Here is a 25,585-nt window from a genome sequence, read left to right on the forward strand (position 1 = left end):
TATGTATATTTTTCTTTTATTGAGAACTTAAGTGCTACTAAGATGATTAAATGGTGAAAAGACTAGTGGAATGAAAGAAACTGAAAATCCGTAGTTGGACCAAAACTTAAACTAACATGTATCCCACCGGCATTACATATACCATGTAATTGTGGTTTGGTAATCTTTGCATGAGTTGTCTGAGTAGCTGATTGTTTGCTAACTTAATTTTATGTTTGTATACAATGTGGGTGTAATTTTCTATGATTAGAAGGTAGATGCATTATAGGACCAAATTTTGCATGAGTTTTTGGTTGTTTTTAGTAGCCGCTAGAGTTTCAGACATTTTATACTGTCCAGCATCAATTTCATCTGGATCTCCTTTTCTTTGTGGTGTTTGGTGTGAAGTTGCTTCCATTTGTGAAGGTCTTGACTGAGTGAAGATTTGAGGTACTTCCAATGGTTGTAGAATGATGATGCCATGTTGTTGTTGGTGTGAAAATAATTGCAGATTTTCATGAGTAATGTATATAGTTTCTTTTTATATTGAATTGAATTGCATACTTGTTTGGAATTAAATGATTTATTGTATGGTTGCAGCATATGTTAATTTTGTATATTAAACATGGTAATATGTGAGATACCCAGAGAATATTTCTTGACTAGTTCAAGAATAAGAAGTGGTCTAGGATAGCATAAACACAACTTGGTGTGAAATATATAGCTGTGAGTTGTGAGATACTCAGAGTTTTTTTTTACTACTTCAAGAATAAAAAGTAGTCTACGCTGTTAGCTTTCTTTGGGACAAGAAACGTAAGTGTTTAGAATACTAAACAATTACTTTGTGTTTTAACCATACATTTTTCCATAGTGAAAATATTTATCGATCGATATATTTTTCGATAATTACTAACAAATATATCTTTTAATAATTATCAACAGATGATCCTTCAATTACAGACAAAATAATGGTTGTCAATAGTTTGTCGATAATAAATATTTACAGACGAAAAATAACTGAAAAATAACTGTTACAGACAAATTATGTCCGTCGATAATGCTAGGTTATTTACACTAGTAAAAAATCGGGTTTTTACAGTGCACATTATGCCACGGTTCAACGAAAACCGCAACATAATGGTGCGCGGTGGCAGTTTTGTAAATAAAACGAACCTATATGCCGCGGTTCTACTGGGAACCGCGGCATATACCCCAGTCAACCATTGCCTTTGACGCCACGTATGAATAAAAAATTAAATAACAGAGTATATGCCGCGGTTCTCTGCACAACCGCGGCATATACCCTGCCAATTTATTGCAGGTGCTGACTGGGTCAGAGAATTCGAAAAGTTACAGGGGGTATATGCCGCGGTTCTCTGGGGAACCGCGGCATATACCCCTGTAACGTCTCAACTTCTCTGCCAGTCAGAGAATTTCAGAAGTTACAGGGGGTATATGCCGCGGTTCCCCAGAGAACCGCGGCATATACCCCCTGTAACTTTTCGAATTCTGTGAAAGGCAGTTGGGGAGACAGTTGTGTTGAACACGTTTCAGGGGTATATGCCGCGGTTCTCTGGGGAACCGCGACATATTCTCCTATATGAAATTAATTTAATGTTTATTTGAAATATTTCGAGGTTTATGCCGCGGTTGCCCGCTGAACCGCGGCATATAGTTTGAAAATAATTTCAAAAATGCCATTTCTGATAATTTTTTAAATTAGTATATGCCGCGGTTGGGGGTTAAACCGCGGCATATAACCCTTTTATACCGCGGTTAAGTAGTGAACCGCGGTAGATTCCCCCGTTCAGAGTTAAAAAACAAAACTTGGAACAGTGCATCGTCTTCCTCGCGCGTTCTCTCTGTTTTCGCGTTTCTTCTTCCTCCGAACCACCCTTCATCTCAGATTTTGCGTTTTTAACCGTTTAAACTCAAAATTGTTCGGTCATTATTCGTTTTTGACGATAAAAACGAGTTTTAGCCGTTCAAAATCGTGATTTCCTGGCGTTTTTCACCCTCTCCGCCGTCGTTGTGTTGCGTTTTTCACCCTCTCCGCCGCCGTTCCTCTTCCAGGTATTTATGTCCATTTGCATTTTTAACGTGATTTCTTCATTAATTTTTGCATAATGCTATAGTTTTGGTAATGTATGAAGTTTCTATAGTTTTGGTATAATTTTTGCTTTAATTTTGATAGTGCATGAAATTGTTATAGTTTTGGTAATGTATGATATGGTTTTTGCTATAGTTTTGGTAATGTGTGTTGTAGTTCTTGTATTATTTATAAACCTTAAAATATTATTTATGTAATATTTAGGAATATGGATCGAAATTGGATTAATTTACCACGTATTAGTGCTGAGTACGAGAGAGGTGTAGAGGAATTTATACAATTTGCGCACGTAATGAGGGGAGAACTGATGATGGAGTGAAGTTTAGATGTCCTTGTGTGAACTGTTTGAATGGGAGAAAGTTGAACGCAACTCAAATTAGAGAACATCTTATATGTGATGGTTTTCTAAGATGCTATACAACATGGATCTGGCACGGCGAAGAAATGGATTTTCCCACTGACTCTCAAAGTGTAAATGTTACTGATTCCACCATGGAAGAAGATCGACCGGATGAAGACAAATTGGAGGACATGATCCGCGATGTTGGAGCAGAAAATTTTGCCAAAGCTCATGTGTATGAGACGATGTCGACTGATGCAGAAACACCTTTGTATGTCGGTTCAACTAAGTTCACACGTTTGTCAGCGGTGTTAAGGCTCATGAATTTGAAGGCGAGCAATGGATGGACTGATAAGAGTTTTACAGAACTGTTGACGTTGTTGAATGAAATGTTGCCAGATGGAAATACACTACCCACTCGTAATTATGATGCCAAGAAAATTCTTTGTCCAATGGGTATGGAGTATAAAAGGATACATGCTTGTCCCAATGACTGCATTTTGTATAGGAAAGAGTTTGAATTTTTGACAGAGTGTCCAAAATGTGGCTTATCACGATACAAGTCAAAAAACAATAGTGAAGATAATGGTCAGATAGAAAAAAATGGATCTGCTTTGAAAGTAGTTTGGTACCTTCCAATAGTGCCCAGACTTAAGCGTTTGTTTGCGAATCCCAAAGATGCTAAAAATCTTAGATGGCATGCAGATGAGAGAAAAATTGACGGGCTGCTTCGTCATCCAGCTGATTCAAAGCAATGGAAAAATATTGATCGACAATTCCCCGAATTTGGTAAAGAGTGTAGAAATCTTAGGCTTGGTTTAGCCACTGATGGAATGAACCCATTTGGTAATCTGAGTACCAATCACAGTTGTTGGCCAGTTATATTGATAATTTACAACTTATCTCCTGCATTGTGCATGAAGAGGAAGTACATGATGTTATCTATGATGATATCTGGTCCAAAGCAGCCTGGAAATGACATAGATGTTTATCTAAGCCCACTAGTTGAAGACTTGAAGGTTTTGTGGGTTGACGGGGTTGAAATATTTGATGCATTCGCTTCAGAGACTTTTATGATGCGTGCAATGTTATTTTGCACCATTAATGACTTTCCTGCTTATGGTAATTTGTCAGGATACAGTGTCAAGGGTCATAAAGCGTGTCCTATATGTGAAGAAAACACTGCAGCTCATCAATTGAAACATGGAAGAAAGACGGTGTATCTGCGTCATCGGAGATTTCTAAAACGTAATCATCCATATCGAAGGTTAAAAAAAGCATTCAATGGAGATCAAGAGAGGGACGAAGCACCAAATCCACTTACTGGCCTTGAAGTTCTTCAAAAAGTTAATAAAATACATCATGTATTTGGGAAAACATCGAAGAAGTCATCTGTAACGACCCCTTGGAAGAAGAAATCAATATTCTTTGATCTTCCATATTGGTCAAAGTTAGATGTTCGACATTGCATAGATGTGATGCATGTAGAAAAGAATGTGTGTGATAGCTTGATTTGTACATTACTCAACATTCAGGGAAAGACAAAAGATGGAGTGAATGCTCGTTTGGATTTGGTTGACATGAATATCCGAGAAGAGTTGGCACCGAAGGAGATTGGTAAACGTACTTATTTGCCCCCTGCATGTTACACAATGTCTAGACAAGAGAAGATAAGTTTTTGTGTATGTTTAAAGAGTATCAAAGTACCACAAGGATACTCTTCAAATATGAAGAGTTTAGTGTCAATGCAGGTGTCGCAACCGGAATCGCGACGGGACGACGATCCAAAAAGGAAACGGGTTTTAAAAAGAGATTTGGAGTCGCCACCATAGTTTATTATGGAAAACTATGGAAAAACCTCAAAACGATAAAGCACGGTCCACGAAAACCAAAGATTGGGTTCGGGAGTCGGTTACGCGTGGGGAAGGTGTTAGCACCCCACAACGCCTGCCCTAAGGCAGTACCTTTAACTAAATACGCGAATTTGATGTGGGTTTCAAAATGTTTAACTATCCCTAAAATAAAAATAAAAATAAACAAAATATATTTTTTAGTTTTTTGGGCCCGACAAGGATTGACCTTGCTCCTACGTATTCTCATTCAAAATGAGAAATCAGGGTTACGTAGTTCTAGCTGAAAGACTGTTTGTTTGTTTGAAAAAAGCAGATGTTTTTAATTTTTGGAGATTTTTATGTTTTTAATATTTTCGAGAAAAAGAAGGTAATGAGTACTAGGCCGACGCGAACGGTCGCACGAGTATTCATACTTTTAAAATGATATTTAAATATTTTTAATTATTTTTGAAAAGAGAGATAACGATATTAAGCACTAGGCCGATGCGAACGATCACACGAGCACTCATACCGTTATTTACTTATTTAGGAAGACTTGAGAGTATTGAGTGCTAGGCTGATGCGGACGATCGCACGAGCACTCATACCCTCGTTTAATATTACATAAATAAGAGAGAAAGGTATTGAACACTAGGACGATGCGAGCGATCACACGAGTGTTCAACCTTCAAAACATATTTTTGAAATTTTATTTAAGAAGAAAAGAAAAGGCTTTTAGCACAAGGACGACGCGAGCGGTCACACGTGTGCTTAACCTTCAAAACGCATACTTTTTGTAAATTTATTTAAGGAAGAAGAAGAGGTTTTTAGCACAAGGACGACGCGAGCGGTCACACGTGTGCTTAAACCTTTAAAACATATTTTTGTAAATTTTATTTAAAGAAGAAGAAAAAGGTTTTTAGCACAAGGAAGACGCGAGCGGTCACACGTGTGCTTAAACCTTTAAAACATATTTTTGTAAATTTTATTTAAAGAAGAAGAAAAAGGTTTTTAGCACAAGGAAGACGCGAGCGGTCACACGTGTGCTTAAACCTTTAAAACATATTTTTGTAAATTTTATTTAAAGAAGAAGAAAAAGGTTTTTAGCACAAGGAAGACGCGAGCGGTCACACGTGTGCTTAAACCTTTAAAACATATTTTTGTAAATTCTTTTTAATTAAACTATAAATATTGTATTATTAAATATATATTTTAAAATAAGTAGATATTTAAAGTAAATAAATAGAATAAAATAAGACAATAAAGAAAAATAAAATAAACAAACAACAACAAAAAAAGAAATGGGAGAGGTTGAACGAACGTTGGGGACAGTATCAGAATAACGAGCGTTCGTTAGGTAAAGAACGAACGTTCGTTGGGGGAGAGGACGAACGTCCATTGGGGAACATAACGGACGGACGTTTAAAAATATGCACAGAAACGACGAACGTTCGTTGCAAGAAACGAACGTTCGTTGGGGAAGATATCGGACGTTGTAAAGGGCACAAAATGACGAGCGTTCGCAAGGAGAGGACGAACGAACATTATTGACATGACGAGCGTTCGTTAAGAGACAAAACGAACGGACGTTGTTGAAATGACAAACGGACATTGGGAACGAAGGCTGAATGACGAGCGCTCGTTGTGGAAATGGCGAACGAACGCTTGGAACGAAAGCTTGATAACGAGCGCTCATTCAAGAAATGTGGCGAACGGACGTTTTGAACGAAAGCAAAATAACGAGCGCTTGGATCGAAAGCAAAATAACGAGCGCTCATTGGTAAGAGGAGTCTAGTCTACGAGCGCTGGCTGGGGATGAGCGTTCGTTGGGTAGATGAAGTGGGATGACGAACGACGAGCGTTCGTTTGGACGAGCGTTAGTTTGGAAGATGAGGAGGGATGACGAACGCTCCTTATGGACGAGCGTTCGTTGGGAATGATGAGGAGGGATGACGAACGCTCGTTATGGACGAGCGTTCGTTGGGAATGATGAGGAGGGATGACGAACGCTCGTTATGGACGAGCGTTCGTTGGGAATGATGAGGAGGGATGACGAACGCTCGTTATGGACGAGCGTTCGTTGGGAATGATGAGGAGGGATGACGAACGCTCGTTATGGACGAGCGTTCGTTGGGAATGATGAGGAGGGATGACGAACGCTCGTTATGGACGAGCGTTCGTTGGGAATGATGAGGAGGGATGACGAACGCTCGTTATGGACGAGCGTTCGTTGGGAATGATGAGGAGGGATGACGAACGCTCGTTATGTACGAGCGTTCGTTGGGAATGAGGAGGAGGGATGACGAACGTTCGAAAAAAAGCCAAAGGTTCCTGGACGTACGTTTAAATTTTGGGCCTGGCCCAATTGAATGGTTTCTAACCTAGAATTTCCTAGGGGTTCTACCTTCCCGCTCTCATTCCTCACCCACTCAGACCCAACACCCTCCGTAAGCTCTCTTTCGTATCTCACACACTCTCTATGGACCCAAGTTTCTTTCTCTCTGACCAGGAAAACCCTAAATCTGGGAAGCACGCTGCCGCCAACCCGGCTGGAACCAGCCACCGCCACCTCTGCCAAGACCACGACTTGGCCTCGCCGGTGACAACCTGAACTCCTCACTTCGAAAACGCCAACCCAGGGACGGGTTTACCTCCCCGCGCCGCATCTCCGCCTACCTCTTCGGCCACCTCCCTCACAGCCCAGGCCGCCGGAACTCAACATCGTAGCGCCATTAACAGCGGCCAAGCTCTGCTTCCCCACCTCCTTCGCATATGCACTACTATGCCTTCGAACCAGCCACCGCGACACCACCTCCTATTAGTCTCGACGTCGCCAGCGACACCACACTCCACCGGAGCTACCGCCGGTTGCGGCGTTCAACTCTCTCTTTCCCTTCTCGTGAATGACGAAAACGCACTCCCTGGGATGACTCTTCGCGGTGCTCTGTGTGAGATCTCTACTAACTCTAGGAAGATCATACGTAAAAATGGGTTGGCGAGATGATGATGGGAGCCTAGTGGAGGCTCGAAAGTGAGTGAGTTGGAGCTTTTTGGCTATGTGAGACCAGTGTGGTGGTTGTTTCTTCTTCTTGCAGAGGAAAGGAATTATGGGTTGTGTATGAATTTCTGCTTAATGGTTCAATCTTGTTGTTGGTTGGGGGGTGAACAGAGGCATTAAAGAATGTTGAAATTGGGAGAACTCGTGATGCTCAAGTATTTTGAAATGGATTGACACCAAAGGGATTTTCAGAGCTCCAATGTGCAGGGGTTCTTAGAGAAAGGTGATGAAAATTTTCAGTGAGAATGTAGAATAGAGAAAAGGGGAAGACTCCCACCACGATACACATTCAAGCAAGGTGACTTCAAGCATAAAAATGAAGCATAATGCAGCAAACTTACATGATTACATCCACACGAGTGAGTGCTTACCTCTTGTAGCTCTGCTTGCCTTTTCTGCTTCGTCTCCGATGATCTCTCACCTTTGTAGCTGGCGTTCTTCGTTCTCTGCCGGTGCAGAAAAAAAGGTCCCAAATTCCTCAGCGATGGATGATCCAAGATAATCAACCGAGCTCCCAAAACCTCCTTTTTCTCCCTCTGATCCCAACCAAAATCCCCTCCTCAAAATCTTGGAAAATATTCCTTGTAACCACCTTGTCCCCCCCCTCCAGACACGTCCTCGCATTCCCTTTTCCACGTTTTTTTTATCTTTTTCTATTTCCCTTTTTTTTTTTTTTTTTTTTTTTTTTTAAATTAAATTTTTTTTATTTTATTTATTATTTATTTTCAGTTTTAATTTCATTTTTTAATTTTTTAATTATTAACTCTATAAAAAAAAAATTGAAGATAAGAAAAGTAGAAATTGAATTAAAAGCAAAAATCTAAATACATAAAAATAGAATAAAACAAAAAGGTAAAATAAAATAAAAAAACCAATAAAAACACTTCTTTTTTCAACCCGGACAAAATTGAGTGTTGACAGCTGCCCCTCTTTACTTAGATATTACTAAATAATATGAAAATTTAATCTTTTCTTATTATTTAAGTAAAGCTAAGTAAAGATAAAGACACTAATTTTGTCCGGGTTTCAATCATGAAAGAAAACAAACAAAATGGTTCAAGTCCCGATGCCAAACGACCAATGTTAAGTAAAGTATCAGTAACAAAAAACTGAAACCTGGATTTGACCATTGCCTCGCAGAGGGCCAAACTCACAGAACATAAATTTAAATCCGACCATTGCCATGCAGAGGGTCAATAACAGAAAATTAAAACCTGGATTTGACCATTGCCTCGCAGAGGGCCAAACTCACAGAACAAAAATTTAAATCCGACCATTGCCATGCAGAGGGTCGATAACAGAAAATTAAAACCTGGATTTGACCATTGCCTCGCAGAGGGCCAAACTCACAGAACAGAAATTTAAATCCGACCATTGCCATGCAGAGGGTCGATAACAGAAAATTAAAACCTGGATTTGACCATTGCCTCGCAGAGGGCCAAACTCACAGAACAGAAATTTAAATCCGACCATTGCCATGCAGAGGGTCGACAACAGAAAATTAAAACCTGGATTTGACCATTGCCTCGCAGAGGGCCAAACTCACAGAACAGAAATTTAAATCCGACCATTGCCATGCAGAGGGTCGACAACAGAAAATTAAAACCTGGATTTGACCATTGCCTCGCAGAGGGCCAAACTCACAGAACAGAAATTTAAATCCGACCATTGCCATGCAGAGGGTCGACAACAGAAAATTAAAACCTGGATTTGACCATTGCCTCGCAGAGGGCCAAACTCACAGAACAGAAATTTACATCCGACCATTGCCATGCAGAGGGTCGATAACAGAAAATTAAAACCTGGATTTGACCATTGCCTCGCAGAGGGCCAAACTCACAGAACAGAAATTTAAATCCGACCATTGCCATGCAGAGGGTCGATAACAGAAAATTAAAACCTGGATTTGACCATTGCCTCGCAGAGGGCCAAACTCACAGAACAGAAATTTAAATCCGACCATTGCCATGCAGAGGGTCGACAACAGAAAATTAAAACCTGGATTTGACCATTGCCTCGCAGAGGGCCAAACTCACAGAACAGAAATTTAAATCCGACCATTGCCATGCAGAGGGTCGATAACAGAAAATTAAAACCTGGATTTGACCATTGCCTCGCAGAGGGCCAAACTCACAGAACAGAAATTTAAATCCGACCATTGCCATGCAGAGGGTCGATAACATAAAATTAAAATCTGGATTTGACCATTGCCTCGCAGAGGGCCAAACTCACAGAACAGAAATTTAAATCTGACCATTGCCATGCAGAGGGTCAATAACAGAAAATTAAAACCTTGATTTGTAACTTTGAAAAGTTGATAAAAGCCGATTAAAACATGAAGATTTTGCAAACAATTTTCCTCGCTTCTTCTAAGATGATGTTATGTCATGATGATGCATGGATGCATGGACACATGAGACCTTCATTTTGGTCTTTTCTTTTACTCTCGCTTTTCATCATTAATTTTTTTTTTTTTTTTTTTTTTTTTTTTTTTTTTTGAAAATTCCATGCTTGGAATCCATTGTTAATATTGTCATCAAACACAATGTACGTTCAAAACGCATTCCTAAAAACAACGTTGATAGGTATAGAACCCTTTGATAAGCAGGAAGAAAGCGTAACCCTGAGTTAAAAATTCTTTTTATCGCTTTTTGCAATCCAAATTAAATTGAACCCCGTAGAATGTGGAAGAATGGTTATGAAAAGCAAATGAATAATGATTAACGTATGTGTGTCCCTCCTTTGGGGAAAAGTGCTATTAACATGTTGTGCTCCCATACTGCCCCAATTTTACACAATGGAAAAGTGAAAAGATATGGGTATGAAGGATTCCCCCAAATTGGATGATCTTCGATTGACAGGGAGACCTCTTTTTTCTTTTTTTTCTTTTTTTTTTTTTTTTTTTTTTTTTTTTTTTTTTTTTTTTTTTTTTTTTTTTTAAAAAAATTCCCCTGAATTGTGTCGTTCACCACATCATTTTGTTTCAAAGTTAAATTCGTGAGAAAGATTAGGACCAACAGTCTTCAGTCAGCGTGGACTTTTATGGGCTTGTACCGTGGTTAAAGGTCAAAGGGTTTTGAAAGAAAGGATAACAAAGGCCCAAATAAGTGTTTGATGGTTAAAGTCTTTAAACACGAATCATTTGCAAGGTGCCCAGTCAATTGTCCTTAGGGATTTGAATTTCAAGCATATTTATTGTTGTTTTTTCTTTCTTTCCCTTTGGATCATTCTTTTCGTTGCCCCTGTTGTGGTCTTTTATGATATTTCCCCTTTCATTCATTTTTTCTCAACTTTGGATGCTTGTGATTACCCTTTCAAATTGACGTCGACATGCTAATGATTCTTGTCTAGGGTGATGAAAACAATTATGAATTTTGGCTCAAAAGGGGTGCAATTGGATGAACTGTTTTTTGACGATTGGATAACGAAAAACGGCCACACGTCACTCCGAATCTTGTTTGTCTGATTTTCTCTTGAATTTAACCCTGAAACTAAACTATGTAGTGCTTGACACATCAATTTCATTTTTTTTTTTTTTTTTTTTTTTTTTTTTTATCTCCTTAATCATGATGAAAACTGCCCCAATATTAGGCATATGGCGAAATCCTTCGTCTTGTGAGAAACGAAAAAGTTAGGGTTCAAGTAATGTGAATGCAGATGCTTTATCAAGAAAAGAACACCGGTTACACCCAAAACCTTGAATCAGGGAAGTATTCACCAACGGTATTTTTCGAAACTGTTTTCGAACATACTATGTCTTTGACAACTTTATTAACAACAAACTCAACATGTAACTCCTTTTTTTTTCGTTTTTCCTTTCCGACATCCTCCAGGACCGAGCTCGCCAACCTGATATACCTGTGATGCTTTTATCAACGCGCGTTTACTTATTTTCATTTTCATTTTCACTTGACTACTTAACAGCTCAGCGTGACATGCAATATTTCAGATGGAATGCAAACAACCAAAATATGAATGAAATCACGTGAAATTTATTTATTGAATAAAACACAGAGTACAATAAGCGTTGAAGATAATATCAACATCCCTTTAACAGCACCCACTATCACGGAATCATCATGCGTAAAACTTTTTTACTGCATCAGAATTAACTGGCAATGGTAACTCCTCTCCGTCCATTCTCGTGAGAATTAGTGCCCCACCAGAAAATGCTTTCTTCACTACAAATGGCCCTTCATAATTTGGAGTCCATTTGCCTCTATGATCCTTTTGTATAGGTAGGATCTTCTTCAACACCAACTCACCTTCATGAAATTCTCTTGGATGTACCTTTTTGTCAAATGCCTTCTTCATTCTTCTTTGATACAATTGTCCATGGCATACTGCTGTTAGTCTCTTTTCATCAATGAGATTGAGCTGGTCGAAACGAGCTTGAACCCACTCCGCCTCTTCTAATTGGGTTTCCATTAAAACTCGTAAGGACGGAATTTCCACTTCAAACGGAAGTACTGCCTCCATTCCATATACCAGCGAGAAAGGCGTTGCCCCAGTCGATGTTCGTACCGAAGTGCGATAACCATGTAAAGCAAAAGGAAGCATTTCATGCCAATCCTTATACGTGACCACCATTTTCTGCACAATCTTCTTGATATTTTTGTTAGCCGCCTCTACTGCCCCATTCATCTTTGGACGATAAGGAGAAGAATTAAGATGATGAATTTTGAACTCCTCACATAACTCTGTCATCATCTGGTTGTTCAAGTTAGTGGCATTATCAGTGATGATCCTGTTAGGGATCCCGTATCTGCAAATCAACTCCCTTTTTATGAACTTGGTCACTACCTTTCTAGTTACATTAGCATAAGAAGCGGCCTCAACCCATTTTGTGAAGTAATCGATTGCAACTAATATGAAACGGTGTCCATTTGACGCCTTTGGCTCAATAGCTCCGATGACATCTATTCCCCACATCGAAAAGGGCCATGGTGCAGACAACACGTTCAAGGTCGTGGGTGGAACATTGATATTACTTGCGTATACCTGGCATTTCTCACACTTTCTCACATGTGTACAGCAATCATTTTCCATAGTCAACCAAAAATACCCCGCTCTCAGTATCTTCCTGGCCATTGAGTGCCCATTCATGTGCGTGCCAAATGTACCCTCGTGTACTTCTTTTAGTATCAGCTCGGCTTCTTTTGCATCTACGCATCTAAGGAGAACCATGTCATGATTCCTCTTATATAAAATATCCCCACTCAAAATAAAACTACCAGCCAACCTCCTTAACGCCCTTTTATCGTTTTCTGATGTCTTCTCTGGATATTCTCGGGTCTTAAGATAATGCTTGATATCAAAGTACCAAGGTTTACCATCCACTTCTTCCTCAATAAAATGACAATACGCTGGCTCCGCATGACTCTTCATTTCAATCATTGGCAATTCTGCATCTTGATCAACTTCAAACATCGATGACAAGGTAGCCAATGCGTCTGCTAATTGGTTATCTTCTCGTGGTATATGATTAAACGTGATGGAATCGAAATACTCAATTAATCCCCTGATGTAAGCTTGGTATGGAATTAATTTAGTATCCCTAGTCTCCCATTCTCCCTTCAATTGATGGATAACCAAAGCTGAATCTCCATATACATCCAGAATTTTTGCTTTAGACTCTATTGCTGCTCGAATACCCATAGCACAGGCTTCATATTCTGCGATATTATTCGTGCAATTAAAACACAACCTTGCCGTCATTAGAATGTATTGATTCTTAGGAGAGATAAGCACTGCCCCTATTCCATGCCCCATTACATTCGATGCCCCATCGAATAATACCGTCCATGCTTTTTCATATTTGTCCTCTTTGTTCTCAGCAAATAGAGCCATGATATCTTCATCGGGAAACTCAGGTTGCATTGGCTGATAATCACTAATGGGTTGATGGGCTAAAAATTCTGCTAAAGAGCTACCCTTGATAGATTTCTGAGTAACATATACAATGTCGTACTCCGATAGTAGCATCTGCCATCGAGCTATCCTTCCAGTGAGAGCGGGCTTTTCGAATATGTACTTGATAGGATCCATTTTAGATATCAACCAAGTAGAGTGACTCAACATGTATTGCCTTAAACGATGAGCAGCCCATGCCAGTGCACAACAAGTTCGCTCTAACGACGAATATCGTTGTTCGCAATCTGTGAACCTCTTGCTCAAGTAATATATGGCATGCTCTCTTTTCCCGTCTTCATCATGCTGACCCAATACACAACCCATTGAATTGTCCAATACGGTCAAATACAAAATGAGAGGTCTTCTAGGCATAGGTGGACGCAATACAGGAGGATCTTGCAGGTATTGCTTGACCTTTTCAAAAGCAACTTGACAATCTTCATTCCAGACTACGGCCTGATTTTTCCGTAGTAACTTGAACATTGGTTCACAAGTAGCAGTTAATTGGGAGATGAACCTAGCAATGTAGTTCAATCTTCCCAAAAAACCTCGAACCTCCTTTTCTGTTCTGGGCGCAGGCATTTCCGTTATCGCTCTTACTTTGTCAGGATCAACTTCTATCCCTCTTTGGCTGACAATAAAGCCCAACAATTTTCCAGACTTTACTCCAAACGTGCATTTGGCAGGATTTATCCTGAGTTTGTACTTTCTCAGCCTCTCAAATAATTTCCTTAGATTGAAAATATGCTCCTCTTCTGATTCAGATTTTGCAATCATGTCATCCACATAAACTTCAATTTCCTTATGCATCATATCATGAAAGAGTGTCACCATTGCCCTTTGGTATGTTGCTCCAGCATTCTTGAGTCCGAAAGACATCACCTTATAACAAAATGTTCCCCATAACGTGATAAAGGTCGTTTTTTCCATATCTTCCGGTGCCATTTTAATTTGATTATATCCCGAGAATCCATCCATGAATGAAAACAACGAAAATTTGGCCGTATTATCAACCAGAGTATCGATGTGTGGTAACGGGAAATTATCTTTCGGACTCGCACGATTTAAATCACGATAGTCAACACACATTCGGACTTTCCCATCCTTCTTAGGCACTGGTACAACATTCGCTACCCATTGTGGGTATCTTGCTACAGCCAAAAATCCTGCGTCAAATTGCTTTTGGACTTCTTCTTTAATTTTTAGTGACATTTCCGGCTTCATTCTTCTTAGTTTTTGCTTGACTGGAGGGCATTCTGGCTTGAGTGGGAGCTTATGCTGCACAATATCGGTATCCAGACCCGGCATGTCATTGTAAGACCACGCGAATACATCTTTAAACTCCTTCAATAAGGCACGCAATCTTTCCCTCACTTCCGTTTTCATACTAGTACCGATTTTCACCTCCTTTATCTCATCACTCTCCCCCAAGTTGAGTATTTCAATCTCCTCCTGATGGGGTTTTATCTCCTTAGATTCTTGTTCCACTAATCTCAACAGTTCTGGAGAGGGTTCCACATCATCTTCGAAATCATCTTCCGTATTATTGATAGGGTGCTCAAAATTAGGAACATTGATATCATTATTTTCAAAACAATCATTGTCACATCTGCATCATTTAAATTTATGAAAAAGTATAAATAAATAAGATAAACAAAAAATGCCAAATGATGATGAAATGCAACTTTATTGTCACGCTGAGTGAAAAGTAAAAAGAATCAATCCGCAAAACTTTAGTTCTAAAGCCCCAATCGAAACTATGAGCTTAATTAAAACTATTACATTTTGTTCACATTAAGCATCACAGGTAAATCCAGTGTTTCCCAATTGTTGAGTTGAGTATCAGGGGAGCAAGCCCACACGAAGTTCAAACTTTGAGGCCTTTCTTCATCCTCCACAGCTGCTATCTGGCCATTGTTGATCCACCCAGCACTGCGGAAGCTTTCTTTGATGTCAACAATGTGAATTTTGCTCTCTCTGGGCCCTCGTCTTTCTGCACGAGCCAAACTGCGCTCTTTTCTTTCTTCAATCATCCTTTTCCTATCTTCCTTGGTAGGTTTGTACCCCAAGCCATATCTGTTCTTGTTTTCAACGACCTCCAGAGGGAATACTCGCCCTTGCCGATATTTGCCCAAACCTTCCCCATATACATAGCCCTCTTTTATCATAATCTTAGCCATCATAATAGAAGCACATGATAAACGAGGATTTACTGGAAACTGTTCCACACAAGCATTTCCCACAATCTCCAACGATTGAAAGGCTATCTCGAGAGCTTCTTCAGCCGCTTCGATGTATCGTGTGGATGATGGCCCACTCACCAGAAAATCCTCTTCTCCTGATACTATCACTAGTTTATCTCCCATCACGTACTTCAACTTCTGGTGTAATGAAGAAGGCACAACTCCCGCCGAATGAATCCATGGGCGTCCCAACAGACAACTGTAAGCTGGCAGGATATCCATAACCTGGAATGTTATTTGAAATACACAAGGGCCAACTTGTATTGGCAATTCCACCTCTCCCATCACTTCTCGTTTGCTACCATCAAACGCTCTCACAATCATTGAACTCGGCCTCATATGCATTCCTTCGCAAGGTAGCTTTTCCAGAGTTGCTTTCGGCATGACATTCAAGGAGGACCCATTGTCCACTAAAACACGCGCTATAACATGATCCAGGCATTTCACAGAGACGTGAAGAGCCTTGTTATGCCCTCTTCCCTCAGCAGGTATCTCTTCATCCGTAAAGGTGAGATAATTATTAGCAACAATATTGCCAACAATACCCTCGAATTTATTCAATGAAATACCTTGCTCCACGTGAGCCTCACTGAGTATCTTCATTAGCAACTTTCTGTGTGATGCCGAATGCATGAGCAAGTCTAACAAGGATATGCGAGCAGGCATACGGTTTAACTGTTCCACCACCTTATATTCGCTTTGTTGTATGAATTTTAAAAATTCAATAGCCTCCTCTTCAGAAACTTCTCTCTTTTCTTCCTTGTCGGGGATCTCCTCTGTCTGTGCACCCTTCCCCTTTAAGAATGCTTTTGCCTTCGATGCCATCGTTGCTTCATTATCATTAACCTTTTCTCGTGCCAACTCAGGTGATGTGAAAATTCGACCACTCCTAGTCATTCCCCCTATCCCTGATATGTTCTTGACGACAGGGTCAACGCTTTGCGTTTCGCCTGACGCATACGTCCCATATCTCCATGGGACGACTTTTTCGTTCTTGTAAGGAAAAGGGGCTGGTACATGGATAACCACAGGCGACCTTCCTTGAGTTGGTGGAATAGAGGTAGTCTTAGTGAAACGAACCACCAATGGTTCTGGTACAATCATGCCGGATTCATCACCAGTTTGTGCAAATACCTCTCCCTCCTCATTCTTGTAACATACCTGCATCAGACCACGATCTAGCAGGTCTTGCAGAATTTCTTCAAACTCAACACACTCCTCAATAGAGTGCTCAGCCTCTGGGTGGAGCGCGCATGCCATACTCTCATCATAATCACCCTTCAAGATACCCACTTTCAGCAACGCCTCCAAGATAAACCTCCTAGAGCTCTTAACTTCTTTCACATTTCTCACCAGCTCATGTTCTTTCACTTCGACAGCATTCGTCGAAGCACTTCCATGCCCAGATAAAGGATTGGACTCGACACTAGGTTTATCCTCTTGGAACTTTAACCACCCAGAATCAATTAGAGTCTGCACTTTATGCTTGAAAGCCAGACACCTCTCAGTGGAATGACCAGCGGCCCCTCCATGATAACTACACTTTGCCTCTGCATCATAGCCTCTTGGGTACGGAGGCTGCAAAGGCTTCAAGGGACAAACGACAACTAGCCCTTGTTTGATAAGCTGAGGCAATAATTCCGTATAAGTTGTAGGAATTGGAGTAAAATTAACATAATTTCTTTCTTGGTTCCTTCTTGGATAAGTATTGGGACCCGCATTCATATTGGAACCTACATTTGCCCCTCCCCTCCAATTATTCGTCGGGATGTATTGTGGTTGATAGTACCCCGGTTGTTGTTGAGGCCTAATTTGATGACCAAATGACGCGTTAGCTGCATGTGGATGTTGACCCCAGTATGGTCGATAGTTATGGGTGGGAGCTTGACCTCTCCACACGGGGGTTGCAGATGTTGCATGCACATCTCCCTCCTTTCTTTTCCCTGAGTTGAAATTGGGTTTTTTGGAGTTTGCACCCACCGACGAGCCATATGCAATCTTCCCATTCTTCAACCCGATCTCTATCCGCTCGCCTATCACGATGATATCGGCAAAATTTGAAGATACATTTCCCACCATATGTTCATAGAATGGTGGTTGGAGCGTATTTACAAACATTGCCACCATTTCTCTATCGTACAAAGGTGGCTCAACTTGTGCAGCCAATTCCCTCCACCGCTGAGCATACTCCTTAAAACTTTCGTTGTCTTTCTTAGACATGTTTTGCAGCTGTAAACGATCAGGCGCCACATGTGTATTGTATATATACTGCTTCACAAAAGCATCAGCCAAGTCCGCCCAACAACGAATTCGAGCCGGCTCCAAATGGGTATACCAATTTAATGCCACTCCAGCCAAACTATCTTGAAAAACATGAATGAGCAGCTGCTCATCATAAGCATATGCAGCCATCTTTCTGCAAAACATGGTTAGATGGCTCTTTGGGCATGTATTTCCCTTATACTTCTCAAAGTCTGGCGCCTTGAACTTATGTGGCATTTTGACACCAGGAACCAAGCTCAATCTGGAAACATCCCCAAATTCATAACTTTCATACCCCTCAACAGCCCTCAACCTTGCCTCTAGGCTCTCCAGTTTATCCTTTGCCCCATCAACATTACTAGTTACCCCCTGAAAAGAAGTATATGGCGCAGCCCTTGTAGAAAAGCCCTCTCCGGTAATCACAGGTGGCACCGGAGTTACTCGTATTCCATCAGACATGTTTGCATGCATTCCCTCGTTTACCATAGGTGCGGACATTATGACAGGTCCCTGAGTACTGATTGGCGGTACGTTAGCAGTGGTAGGGAAAGAGAATGAAGTCTGCTCCCCTTCTGCGTATTCTCCCACAGGTGGGGTGTAACCTGGAGGTAATCCATACATTGGGAACGGAACAGATTGGCTCCCAGAACTGAACACCGGAGGGTAATATTGAGCACTTCCCTCGACTTGCGCAGGCGTCGCCCCTCCCGTAGTCTTTAGGGCTTCGAGAGCCGCCAAAATCTGGGCCATTTGATCCTTCAACTGGCTAACATCGGCCTTAATAGATTCGTGTGACTGCTCCCAATTCTCCATGACCTTCGAGTTAGCTCTGGTCCTGTACGGATGTCGTGGAAAATTTGCCGTTGTTTTCTCACTTGTACTGCTGTTTATTTTTTATTAAATTAAATTAAATAAGGATGAAAAATGCAAAACAAAAGAAAACATGATGCATGCTAGTGATAAGTGGAAATCACAGGATAACGATGACAATACTGATGGAAAATTAACACAAGCCGATACCAAACAAACATCCCTTATCTTTCATTTAAAGAAAATTTGATCCATTACATCGTCTAAGTAACAAAACATATAATTCCGATGTACATCAATCCCGCGCCCGGGCAATGAAAGATTTCATCTCTCCCACCAACCATTTACAATGATTAATAAACAATTCTATTTCCGCTGGTGAGTTACAAAAATGAGTGCTTGCTTCAGCATTCGACACCATCCTGGGGATGTCTTCAATTGCCCCGTTTGCCAAAGCAGCCAACTGAGAGAATCTTTCCTTCCAGTGCTTTACAGCCATTTCTTGCTCGGCGATGTGCTCTTCCATTCGCTTTATCAAGGCCTGATGCCTTTCTTCAAAATCTATCGACCTCCATCGCTCCTCCTGTTCCTCGATATATTCCTCCATTTGTTTTATCAGAGTTCGGTGCTCTTCCTCTGCTTCTGTTAGCTTCCAACGCTCCCTATTCATATCCGCCTCAAACGACATGGCCATCTCTTTCATCTCATGCCCCGCTTTTTCTATCTGAATCTGCGCTTCTCTTAATCTCTTCAGGGCTTCTCGTTTATCTCTTTTGGCTTCTTCGTAGAGGTGCTTCCACTCCTTTCCTTCTTCTAAAGCCACCTTCTTCTCATTTACCCTCATGGATAATTCCTTACTCGCGGCGGCTAGATCCTGTTTCACTCGAAATGTGTAATCCCTCTCAGCCTTCTGGCTTTTGACAAGGTTTTCATAAGCCCGCGACTTTTCTTCATTATCATTCTTCATATCCACAAGATCATTACGTGCCCTTTGTAATTCTTTTTCCAACCTAGCATTCCTAATTTTCAATTTCTCCATCTCAGCCTTCAATTGTTGCACCTCTTCACTTTCTGGGGCTTGATATGGTTCTTCACTAGGTGATTGATACTTGATTGGCTTGAAACGCAGCTTGACTACTTTCACTCTCTCCAGAATCCAAGTGTGATAACTAACCCTGCTATCCACTATTCCATCCCTCAAGTCCTTCTCTGCTCGAACAACATTTTCCCAGGCACTTTTAACCTTTCTCAACGGTTCGATGAAATGCCCGTCTTCGTAATAAATGAATAGGGTAGCAAGGTAATCTGATGTAGGTGCCCCTTTCATGGGATGCCCAAATTGTCTTTGCACCAAAAGAGGGTTGTAATTTATACAGTACCGGGCACCTATGAGAGGCACGTTAGGAAAACTACCACAATGCTGGATAGCCAGTTTATTTCCGAGCCAAGGAAGGCGCCATTTTATACTTCTTTCGCTCAAGCCAGCAAGGAATCGGGCCCAATCGTTTCCTCCTTTACCTTTAAGCCCTTGGTGTGACAAAGTCTCCGATAGACTCTTAATGTCGACCACTTCCTTAAACACGCGCGCTGTCATCCATGTATACAACGCCGGTAAACAACAAAGAATCTTCTTTCCCTTTCTCTCATGGCAAAAACTCAAGGATCCATAAACATCCGCAAGGACTGCTGTTACAGGATTCTCTGATCTGGTTTTACTCGCCACGAAGACATCTATCGCGGTGTAATCCACGAACTCTTCTATTTTTGGAAACAAGACAATGCCATATATGGTGAGGGCTAATACATCCATGAAAGTTTCCCAATCCTCTTTATCAGCCAGGTGATGTAAATACTGCTCTAGATATCCCTGTGATAACCCATGCACTTGATTCCTCATCATCATCCTGTCTTCAAGCTCCTTGGGATGTAACTTCATGATGGTAGCAATAGTGGGTATAGAGGCATGATGCTCTAAATGTTGATAGGGAGTGGTGCCTTCCAGTGGTAAACCCAAGATATGCTCGAATTCCTCTATGGTTGGCGCCAACTGAAAGTCTTGAAATGTGAAACATCGAAGCGGAGAATCATAATATTGTGCCAAGGCTGTGATAGCGGGTATTTGCACTTCAACCTCCATTAAATTCAACAAATTTCCATATCTTCTCTGAAAGGTTTCTCTCTTTATCGTCTTAAGCCTTTTGCCCAAGTTTATTAGCCCGGTCAAATTTCCAACATGGGTCCTTAGACTATACTTCTTTCTTAAATCGGAAGAGTCGGTGTGCTGTGTAGCATCGGATCTTGTGTTAACATCCATCTCGTATGAAGTCAAGTAGGTACCTGTGATTTCCCTTAAAATTAACATGTTACTAAATGATGTATGAATATGATGCATGATAATAAATAACATGACAAAACAAAACACATGCGTGGTATGAAATGTAATATCATAAAAAAACGAACAGCGTGAGGGTTACAGAAACATATATTCCTCCCATCGTGCCCTACCAAAGGTTCATTGCTTTGAGTTCAAGGTCAAGTATATGCAATCTCACAAGGGTAGTTCCCTGAACCTAAAGGTCAAAGGTCACTAGAGCTATGGCCCCCTTCATAGCATTTCCACAACAGTCGAGTAATCAACTAGGTGTGAAAACACATATGAAGAGAACAGACTCTAGCTGGAGTTCTCACGATAGCCAAACAGGAAGTACATCCCAGAGTGACACCGCTACACAACTCCTCTAATTCTAAGCTACGCTCAGACCCGGGTATAGGGCCCCACTCATGATATGCCAAAAGTGTGTGTGTGAAGGGAGGAAATTATGCACACCCAAACCCTCACCTGCAAAACAACCAGAAAAATTCCCAGGCAGATATAAACATATTGTCTACCCTAGGGTTCAATATTCCACAGTTATTGCAGTTATTCCGAATATCATACATAGATAGAGAAAAGGGAAAGAAAAACACAAAGCAAAACCACACCAAATTCGCGCATCTAATTAAATGGCTCGACTCTCTAGACATCCCCAGTGGAGTCGCCATCTGTCGCAACCGGAATCGCGACGGGACGACGATCCAAAAAGGAAACGGGTTTTAAAAAGAGATTTGGAGTCGCCACCATAGTTTATTATGGAAAACTATGGAAAAACCTCAAAACGATAAAGCACGGTCCACGAAAACCAAAGATTGGGTTCGGGAGTCGGTTACGCGTGGGGAAGGTGTTAGCACCCCACAACGCCTGCCCTAAGGCAGTACCTTTAACTAAATACGCGAATTTGATGTGGGTTTCAAAATGTTTAACTATCCCTAAAATAAAAATAAAAATAAACAAAATATATTTTTTAGTTTTTTGGGCCCGACAAGGATTGACCTTGCTCCTACGTATTCTCATTCAAAATGAGAAATCAGGGTTACGTAGTTCTAGCTGAAAGACTGTTTGTTTGTTTGAAAAAAGCAGATGTTTTTAATTTTTGGAGATTTTTATGTTTTTAATATTTTCGAGAAAAAGAAGGTAATGAGTACTAGGCCGACGCGAACGGTCGCACGAGTATTCATACTTTTAAAATGATATTTAAATATTTTTAATTATTTTTGAAAAGAGAGATAACGATATTAAGCACTAGGCCGATGCGAACGATCACACGAGCACTCATACCGTTATTTACTTATTTAGGAAGACTTGAGAGTATTGAGTGCTAGGCTGATGCGGACGATCGCACGAGCACTCATACCCTCGTTTAATATTACATAAATAAGAGAGAAAGGTATTGAACACTAGGACGATGCGAGCGATCACACGAGTGTTCAACCTTCAAAACATATTTTTGAAATTTTATTTAAGAAGAAAAGAAAAGGCTTTTAGCACAAGGACGACGCGAGCGGTCACACGTGTGCTTAACCTTCAAAACGCATACTTTTTGTAAATTTATTTAAGGAAGAAGAAGAGGTTTTTAGCACAAGGACGACGCGAGCGGTCACACGTGTGCTTAAACCTTTAAAACATATTTTTGTAAATTTTATTTAAAGAAGAAGAAAAAGGTTTTTAGCACAAGGAAGACGCGAGCGGTCACACGTGTGCTTAAACCTTTAAAACATATTTTTGTAAATTTTATTTAAAGAAGAAGAAAAAGGTTTTTAGCACAAGGAAGACGCGAGCGGTCACACGTGTGCTTAAACCTTTAAAACATATTTTTGTAAATTTTATTTAAAGAAGAAGAAAAAGGTTTTTAGCACAAGGAAGACGCGAGCGGTCACACGTGTGCTTAAACCTTTAAAACATATTTTTGTAAATTCTTTTTAATTAAACTATAAATATTGTATTATTAAATATATATTTTAAAATAAGTAGATATTTAAAGTAAATAAATAGAATAAAATAAGACAATAAAGAAAAATAAAATAAACAAACAACAACAAAAAAAGAAATAGGAGAGGTTGAACGAACGTTGGGGACAGTATCAGAATAACGAGCGTTCGTTAGGTAAAGAACGAACGTTCGTTGGGGGAGAGGACGAACGTCCATTGGGGAACATAACGGACGGACGTTTAAAAATATGCACAGAAACGACGAACGTTCGTTGCAAGAAACGAACGTTCGTTGGGGAAGATATCGGACGTTGTAAAGGGCACAAAATGACGAGCGTTCGCAAGGAGAGGACGAACGAACATTATTGACATGACGAGCGTTCGTTAAGAGACAAAACGAACGGACGTTGTTGAAATGACAAACGGACATTGGGAACGAAGGCTGAATGACGAGCGCTCGTTGTGGAAATGGCGAACGAACGCTTGGAACGAAAGCTTGATAACGAGCGCTCATTCAAGAAATGTGGCGAACGGACGTTTTGAACGAAAGCAAAATAACGAGCGCTTGGATCGAAAGCAAAATAACGAGCGCTCATTGGTAAGAGGAGTCTAGTCTACGAGCGCTGGCTGGGGATGAGCGTTCGTTGGGTAGATGAAGTGGGATGACGAACGACGAGCGTTCGTTTGGACGAGCGTTAGTTTGGAAGATGAGGAGGGATGACGAACGCTCGTTATGGACGAGCGTTCGTTGGGAATGATGAGGAGGGATGACGAACGCTCGTTATGGACGAGCGTTCGTTGGGAATGATGAGGAGGGATGACGAACGCTCGTTATGGACGAGCGTTCGTTGGGAATGATGAGGAGGGATGACGAACGCTCGTTATGGACGAGCGTTCGTTGGGAATGATGAGGAGGGATGACGAACGCTCGTTATGGACGAGCGTTCGTTGGGAATGATGAGGAGGGATGACGAACGCTCGTTATGGACGAGCGTTCGTTGGGAATGATGAGGAGGGATGACGAACGCTCGTTATGTACGAGCGTTCGTTGGGAATGAGGAGGAGGGATGACGAACGTTCGAAAAAAAGCCAAAGGTTCCTGGACGTACGTTTAAATTTTGGGCCTGGCCCAATTGAATGGTTTCTAACCTAGAATTTCCTAGGGGTTCTACCTTCCCGCTCTCATTCCTCACCCACTCAGACCCAACACCCTCCGTAAGCTCTCTTTCGTATCTCACACACTCTCTATGGACCCAAGTTTCTTTCTCTCTGACCAGGAAAACCCTAAATCTGGGAAGCACGCTGCCGCCAACCCGGCTGGAACCAGCCACCGCCACCTCTGCCAAGACCACGACTTGGCCTCGCCGGTGACAACCTGAACTCCTCACTTCGAAAACGCCAACCCAGGGACGGGTTTACCTCCCCGCGCCGCATCTCCGCCTACCTCTTCGGCCACCTCCCTCACAGCCCAGGCCGCCGGAACTCAACATCGTAGCGCCATTAACAGCGGCCAAGCTTTGCTTCCCCACCTCCTTCGCATATGCACTACTATGCCTTCGAACCAGCCACCGCGACACCACCTCCTATTAGTCTCGACGTCGCCAGCGACACCACACTCCACCGGAGCTACCGCCGGTTGCGGCGTTCAACTCTCTCTTTCCCTTCTCGTGAATGACGAAAACGCACTCCCTGGGATGACTCTTCGCGGTGCTCTGTGTGAGATCTCTACTAACTCTAGGAAGATCATACGTAAAAATGGGTTGGCGAGATGATGATGGGAGCCTAGTGGAGGCTCGAAAGTGAGTGAGTTGGAGCTTTTTGGCTATGTGAGACCAGTGTGGTGGTTGTTTCTTCTTCTTGCAGAGGAAAGGAATTATGGGTTGTGTATGAATTTCTGCTTAATGGTTCAATCTTGTTGTTGGTTGGGGGGTGAACAGAGGCATTAAAGAATGTTGAAATTGGGAGAACTCGTGATGCTCAAGTATTTTGAAATGGATTGACACCAAAGGGATTTTCAGAGCTCCAATGTGCAGGGGTTCTTAGAGAAAGGTGATGAAAATTTTCAGTGAGAATGTAGAATAGAGAAAAGGGGAAGACTCCCACCACGATACACATTCAAGCAAGGTGACTTCAAGCATAAAAATGAAGCATAATGCAGCAAACTTACATGATTACATCCACACGAGTGAGTGCTTACCTCTTGTAGCTCTGCTTGCCTTTTCTGCTTCGTCTCCGATGATCTCTCACCTTTGTAGCTGGCGTTCTTCGTTCTCTGCCGGTGCAGAAAAAAAGGTCCCAAATTCCTCAGCGATGGATGATCCAAGATAATCAACCGAGCTCCCAAAACCTCCTTTTTCTCCCTCTGATCCCAACCAAAATCCCCTCCTCAAAATCTTGGAAAATATTCCTTGTAACCACCTTGTCCCCCCCCTCCAGACACGTCCTCGCATTCCCTTTTCCACGTTTTTTTTATCTTTTTCTATTTCCCCTTTTTTTTTTTTTTTTTTTTTTTTTTTAAAATTAAATTTTTTTTATTTTATTTATTATTTATTTTCAGTTTTAATTTCATTTTTTAATTTTTTAATTATTAACTCTATAAAAAAAAATTGAAGATAAGAAAAGTAGAAATTGAATTAAAAGCAAAAATCTAAATACATAAAAATAGAATAAAACAAAAAGGTAAAATAAAATAAAAAAACCAATAAAAACACTTCTTTTTTCAACCCGGACAAA

General features: G+C 41.1%; 1 protein-coding gene across 1 annotated transcript; it reads right to left on the reverse strand.

The window, feature by feature from the left end:
- Positions 1 to 7,555: 7,555 nt before the first annotated feature.
- On the reverse strand, positions 7,556 to 18,223 carry LOC148199678 (uncharacterized). The gene is made up of 6 exons (XM_088112754.1): positions 18,179 to 18,223; positions 17,024 to 18,106; positions 15,095 to 16,921; positions 12,504 to 14,792; positions 7,691 to 7,765; positions 7,556 to 7,621 (listed from the first exon to the last, which is right to left on the reverse strand). Exons 1-6 carry the CDS (start codon positions 18,221 to 18,223, stop codon positions 7,556 to 7,558), a joined length of 5,385 nt encoding a protein of 1,794 aa, XP_087968880.1.
- Between the last annotated feature and the right edge of the window lie 7,362 nt (positions 18,224 to 25,585).

Source organism: Vigna umbellata, chromosome 4, assembly GCF_029865625.1.
Source record: "Vigna umbellata cultivar VRB3 chromosome 4, Vumbellata_1.0, whole genome shotgun sequence".
NCBI lineage: Eukaryota > Viridiplantae > Streptophyta > Magnoliopsida > Fabales > Fabaceae > Vigna > Vigna umbellata.

Bases quoted from the DNA above. Each gene is read 5' to 3' on its own strand.
- LOC148199678 (XM_088112754.1), bottom strand. From the start codon at position 18,223: ATGGTAAACGAGGGAATGCATGCAAACATGTCTGATGGAATACGA. The intron at 18,107-18,178 runs GTAACTCCGGTG...ACTTCTTTTCAG, and splicing joins ACATGTCTGATGGAATACGA to GGGGTAACTAGTAATGTTGA. The intron at 7,622-7,690 runs GTAAGCACTCAC...TTATGCTTGAAG, and splicing joins GGCAAGCAGAGCTACAAGAG to TCACCTTGCTTGAATGTGTA.